Source organism: Enhydra lutris, unplaced genomic scaffold (genome assembly GCF_002288905.1).
Source record: "Enhydra lutris kenyoni isolate GAN:26980312 unplaced genomic scaffold, ASM228890v2 scaffoldscaffold1, whole genome shotgun sequence".
Classification (NCBI taxonomy): domain Eukaryota; kingdom Metazoa; phylum Chordata; class Mammalia; order Carnivora; family Mustelidae; genus Enhydra; species Enhydra lutris.
This window is the reverse complement of record NW_019154085.1, coordinates 51,146,189-51,152,188: the sequence shown is the minus strand read 5'-3', so window position 1 is coordinate 51,152,188 and position 6,000 is coordinate 51,146,189. Positions and strand designations below refer to the sequence as shown.

General features: G+C 49.1%; 1 protein-coding gene across 4 annotated transcripts in view; it reads right to left on the bottom strand.

Moving 5' to 3' along the window:
• LOC111158700 (formin like 2) overlaps positions 1 to 6,000 on the bottom strand; it is a 320,132-nt gene that overhangs the window by 10,372 nt on the left and 303,760 nt on the right. For all 4 annotated transcript variants that reach the window (XM_022521031.1, XM_022521096.1, XM_022520953.1 and 1 more), the window contains exons 21-23: positions 4,547 to 4,676; positions 2,072 to 2,235; positions 1,008 to 1,109 (exon numbers count right to left, since the gene is read on the bottom strand). In XM_022521031.1, the coding sequence (XP_022376739.1) occupies positions 1,008 to 1,109; positions 2,072 to 2,235; positions 4,547 to 4,676 (396 nt within the window). The remainder of the gene's footprint in view (positions 1 to 1,007; positions 1,110 to 2,071; positions 2,236 to 4,546; positions 4,677 to 6,000) is intronic.

Below are 6,000 nucleotides of genomic sequence, written 5' to 3'. Positions count from 1 at the left end.
GATCTCAAGTAGGCAGAGAAGCAGGCAGAGAGAGAGGGGGAAGCAGGCTCCCCGCTGTGCAGAGAGCCCGATGTGGGGCTCGATCCCAGGACCCTGAGATCATGACCTGAGCTGAAGGCAGAGGCTTAACCCACTGAGCCACCCAGGCGCCCCAAAGTAAATAGAATCTTAAAAAAAAAAAAAAGAAAAAAAAAGCCTCATCCCTCCTCCCCTATAATCACACTCCTCCTTCCTCCACCAACGTTACTGAGGTTATACTTGACAACCTTGGCGAGTACAGCCTGCAATGTCTCCTAAGGGCACTAACAGCCGCTAACAACCACCTCCCCCCACCCCCCCACCCCCACTTATTCTTTCTCAAGGAACAAATTCTTCCAACACATGCCTCTTTGGGTCACATGCTTTTTCAAGACCATAGCTCTGGATTGTGCCAAACAGGCTATTTAAAGGAAGGGCCACTGTTGGTCCAGATGAGAAAACAGACAGCAAGCATTCTTCCTAGCACCATCCTTTAGTCCACACCAGAGAAATATTGGTCTAGATGACCTAACGGCTTGGGTAGGACACGCACAGGCAGGATGTCCCTGACCTCAGCTACAGTACCCTTGCCATAGGCCAGAGGCCACTCTTTTCACCTGTCCAACAACCACATGGGAAGCCTGGAGTTTCTAAGTCCTTCACCCGGCCCCACAGGAGTGAACAGTCAGTGAGGAAGGGATGGTTCTGGAGTGTCTTCTCTGCCCCAAAGGGCAGTCAAGAGCTTTTGTCTTTAGGCTGAACTGGCTGGAGACAGGGAGCATGGTGGGCTGAGGGCCCCAGGAACACGCAGCCCCCATAGAACTGGAGACTGTCTGGACTCACACTGACCTCCCAGATCTGCTGCCTGAAGGAACATGGGAGGCCGCCACACAGCAGCGGAGACCGGAGACCTGACGCAGCTCTGGGAGGACACCCCCTTGACGACCAGCACCAAGGAAGGCTTGAAAGGACCCCACACTCCTATTTACCTTATAGGCTTTCACAAACCGGACAAAGACGGGAAAGAAGACAGAGGGTGGAGTCGTCTTGGGGTTTTCTCCAAAATACTTCACCACATCATCAAAAGCATCCTGTAAAGAAGCAAACTCCTCAAGTTTCATAAAGTCCAGCATGTGAACCTGACCTCCGGGGGAAGAGCAGCAGGAGGATCCAGCCACTGCCACAGCATTCCTGCGGCCCCCTCCCACCCCCACGACCCTCTGGGGTCTCCTGGGTCCTCTGAACACCGAGGCAAAAGTGAGCAGAAGGCAACAGTGCCACACGGGATTCATCTCTGGGACCAACTGTGTTTCTACATAAGGTCTCTCTCTCTCTCTCTCTCTTTCACACACACACACACACACACACACACACACACACACACACACGAGGAACTACCTCTTTCAAGAGCTTCCTAAGGCCACGGAAGACAGGGTTAGAAGGGATCTCAAAAGTCACTCCGACTCTGATGCCTGCTGGCTGCTTCAATGCGCCTTACAGTGTCCCCACCTCAGGGACACTCAGGTCTCTGCTTAAACGCTTTCCTGGCACGGGACAGCCTCGTTTGGAAGCCATCCCACCCCATCTGCATTGAGTCCCCACCATACTCTGCCTTCCCTTCTGTGATGGCATGCAGTCCACTTGGGCTATTTTTCAAGGCTGTAAACTCAACTCCTGGTGTAGCATGAGATTTCGAGGTCAAGGCCCACAGAAACCCAACACGCTGGGAAGGAAAAGTGCTTCGTGAAGCACAGGAACGACACACACTGGCCGAAATGAATCCCGGCCTCACGCAGAGGGAGCCTAGGAGTGAGAAGAGAGGGGCAAGAGAGAGGGAGGACCTCTACAGAACAGGGTGAAGACTCCAAATCAGAAGAGGACAGTGAACAGAACAGAGACAATATTCAGAAAGAGCTCACCCAAGGGAGTCATTAGCTAAAGAAGAAATCCACTGCAGACGGAGGACAACGTTCCCCCAGAGCCAGGCCAGCACCCAAGTGGGTTTAAGGGATCCAAACACGTCCCTATGCATGGCCAGGGCACAGCTCCTTACCTGTGCAATCTTGGCATCATCCTGCAGCTTCTTCAGCTTCCCCTCATTGTTGAGGATGAACTCCTTCAGCAGCATGTTGTGGTCGTGCATGGTGTACTCCCTCTTGGTTAAGTCCATGCCCCTCTGGAGCTCCTTGACGTCCAGTAAAACATTCTCGAGGGAGACTGAAGCAGAGACAGCAATGTCCCCGTGAATGTCAAAACCACAGCGAGTCTGGCTGGTATGCCCATTTCTCAGTGGATTCCTAGGGTCACTAGACCCTAGGGCCTTAGGGCCTTAGATCTTTCAGAGCAGAGACCTTACCATATGAATAACTTACTACTGCTCACTACTCTGCACTGCATTAGCTTCCATATATGCACTAATTCATTTGCACTATTAGCTGGATTTGCCAACAACAACAACAAACAGCATAAACAGGTTACGTGGCCTGCCCTATATCGTACAGGTAGAAGGTAGCCAAAATGGAGTTCAGAGAACAACCATGGACTCCACATCCTGGGACTATACCCAGCTATCCCATTATCCGGGAGAGGAGAACCTATTGGTCTGTAGGCTCAGAGTCTCCTTAACTGTGTGGCGGCCCAAGATCTGATCCTCCTGCACTCCGACCTCATTTACATTCCCGTGGCTCTCCAGCAGGGGGCAGCATTGAGATGTCCAATTTGAGTACCATTGCCCACCAGAAAACAAGCAATCGGGACAGCCTCTTTTTCTCAAAGAACCCTTCCCTGCTTCAGAAGGGTTTCTCAGCACCAACCTTTCCATCTCCTGTGTGGCCACCCTCCCGGAGCAGGTACCTTCCTGGTACCTTCTGGCCCCTCCCTCTGGCCCCCTGCAGCCCAACTCAGCTCTGCAAGTGGATGCATTCCATGAGGCAGTCAGGTTTTTCCCTTGCTAGACTCACAGTCTTACTCAACTTCGACTCCTCAGTGCTTAGGACATTGCCCAGTACACCGCAGGGACTCCGAAAGGCTCACTGGATTGGCAAAGGAGTGACTGGACAAAGGAGTGAGGGTATAAAGATTCCATGTCAGTTTACCTGGCAGCCAGAGAACAACTCAGCCAGAGAACCTCCATCTGGAACTCCATCTTCCCTGACTGATTTTTTCTAGCGCTTCTGGGGAATCGCAGTTGGGCCAAACAAAACGGCCAAAACAAAAATTTTTGCTGGCACAATTTTGTTAACTGGCACAATTTTGTTAACTGTGATGTTAATTTAGGCAAAGAGAAGCCTGGAAGGAGGAAAATCACTGCCTCCTGAGCCTTGACCTCAGGGGGTCTGTCACAGCCTGCACCTCACAACCCTTCACGGCCAAAACGTCAGTACGGCTTGCCTCTGTCCCTCCTGCCTGGGCGCCTCCACGAGGGCTCCCTGGGCATCTGTCCCCAGTTAGCACCGCATCATCTCTTTCATTCCCTCACTCATTTACCTCTGCCCTCCAGCAATTTGCTAAGGGCCTATGGGAATTATAATGAAAACTCGATTACATTCATAAACGCACAGGTTGGAATGGACATGCAAACTGTTACAATAAAATTTGAGAAATCTTGTGTGCAAGAGTGGTGTGGCGGCGTGCTCTGTGGTAACAACACAAACGGAGCAGCCGTTTACTTTGAGGAAGTAAGTAAGAGAAAGCCTTGCCCACAAAGATTCAATTCACTAAGCCTGAAGTAGGCCCCGGGAATGTGAGTTTATAATAAACACCTTGGCTGCTCAGGGTTCAAGATCCTAATGTGAGAATTCCAGTATGTAACCAACTCTGGGGTTAACGTGCATCTGGTTCCTTTTTCTAGCCAAATGATCTCTGGAGAGGACACGCTACATTAGACACTACACCAAGTGAGAAGATGTGGGCTCTAGTCCTGTTTCTATCACGTTCTACCCCTGTAACCTCGGACAAGCTATGGAACCTCTGAAAATGTCAGTTTTCTCACCTGTAACTCGGGGATACCATTACGTACCCATTACAGGCCAGCTACCCCAAAATCACTTGATGATTTAAATGAGAAAATGCATAACTGCTATGGCAAAGTAACAGCCCAAAGTACTGATAATTTAGCTTGTACTCATGCTAAAGGCACAATGTTGGGAACTACCACACCTGAGCAAGTGGGACAGCACAAAATCAAACTCAAATGTTTCTTGGGGGGTGACTTTCAGATCTTCACTCTCCTGTTTCAACAACAGCAACACACTGAGAAAGACACTGAAAGGAAGAGGTAAGTGGCCCAAGGTCCAGAGCCCCGACTCTGTACAGAGGATGCAGAGAGGTCTCCCTTGTGTCCCTAGTTGCTACGGCTCCCAGGCGTGGGCAACACCACGGCCTATGCACCTAGGCCAAGAGCTTCAGACTTTCGCCTTGCCTTTCAAAGGGGTTCCAAAGACGGGTCAAGCCGGGGATGGCTCCCCCGGGACCCGTGATTAAAGGCACCTGATCCCCAAGGGTAGCAGGAAGAGCCAAAGCCAAGTACCTGCGGCAGCTTTCTCCACATAGTGAAGCTCGTTATAAAACAGGGACACTTGGTGATATTTCTCTTTTACCACATTTGAAATGTAGTGCAACAGTGTTTGCTTTCGGTCTGTCGACTTTGTATCTAAGAGCTGAAAACAAAAGGAATACGTGTTAGTTAGAGCGAAGGAGGATGGGGAGCTTGCCACCCCCCCATGACGTTGTTCCACTCAGAGTACAGCACCCCAAAGTGGACCAAAAAATCCTCCATGGGAGGGTCAAGCCTGGACATGTTCTTCGCTAAACCAGCCCACTGACTTGTAAAGGAGAGCACAGGACTTCTCTCCCAGGGTATGTTCGGTGTCGGGGACGATTCCAACACACATCTCCACTCACCTGAAACCACCCCACTGCACATCTGCCACACCACCTCCCCTGGCCAAAAGGTAGGAAGCCACCAGTCTGAGGGCTTTCCAGAGTGAAGAAGCAGAGGAGTGAGCACAGAACAGGCGGGCGTGCAGGTACTGCCCATAAGGCAGGACTCCCGTAGCACAGTCGGCATGATTCTAGCTCAGCTCGTTCTCCTTCCCCAGCCTCCATGACACACAGCAGTGGGGCTTGCCACACATGCCCCTCTCGGGCTAGAACTGGGACTCAACTGGACACTCCCTGCCAAAGAGCCGTGTCTCCCCAGGGCTAGACTCAGCCCACTGCCCAACTTCCTCATGTGGAAGCAACATTAGCCCCACACAGCCTTGGGGGAGAGGATTCCACAGAGGATTTTCTCTAGACCTGCCCATCTAAATCAGATGACTGAAAAGCTGCACACTCTTTTCCATCCAGAAATATAATATTTTATATATATATATGAATGACATATATGTATTTAGAATATATACATGTTTAGAAAAAAATATACATATATATTGAGAAAATACAGAAAAGTAAAAAGAAGCACTTTGGAAAAAAAAAAACCCTAATTCTGTCCAACCTCTCTGTTAATATCTTAACCTACTTCCATTCAGTTTTTTCCCACATATTTTACTTGGGTGAACTCAATCAGTCCATGCAATTTACACCCTTTTTCAGACACAAAATTATCCATTCCTTTGAAAATTCTTCACAAACATTCTAAGAGTTAAAGAATAGTTTACCATATTAACTATTATTATAGTTAATAATTTCCCAAAATGTTCGATCTTCATATTGTCGCTTATTATCCGCAATTATAAAATAAATAAAGCATTCATAATTCAGATTCCTGAGGAAAGAGTCCCAGACATGGAAACACTGGGTCAAAAGGGCATGAGGATTTTTAATGTTCTATGTCTATGCCAAATGATGTTCCAGAAAATTTATACCAATTGATCATCCAACTAGCAACGTTCATCACAACATCCTACCCCCATTTCCAAAAGAGGACTCTGGGACTTGGTCTCTGCCAACTGTTTTGTCCTTTATATAGCTCTTGTATTT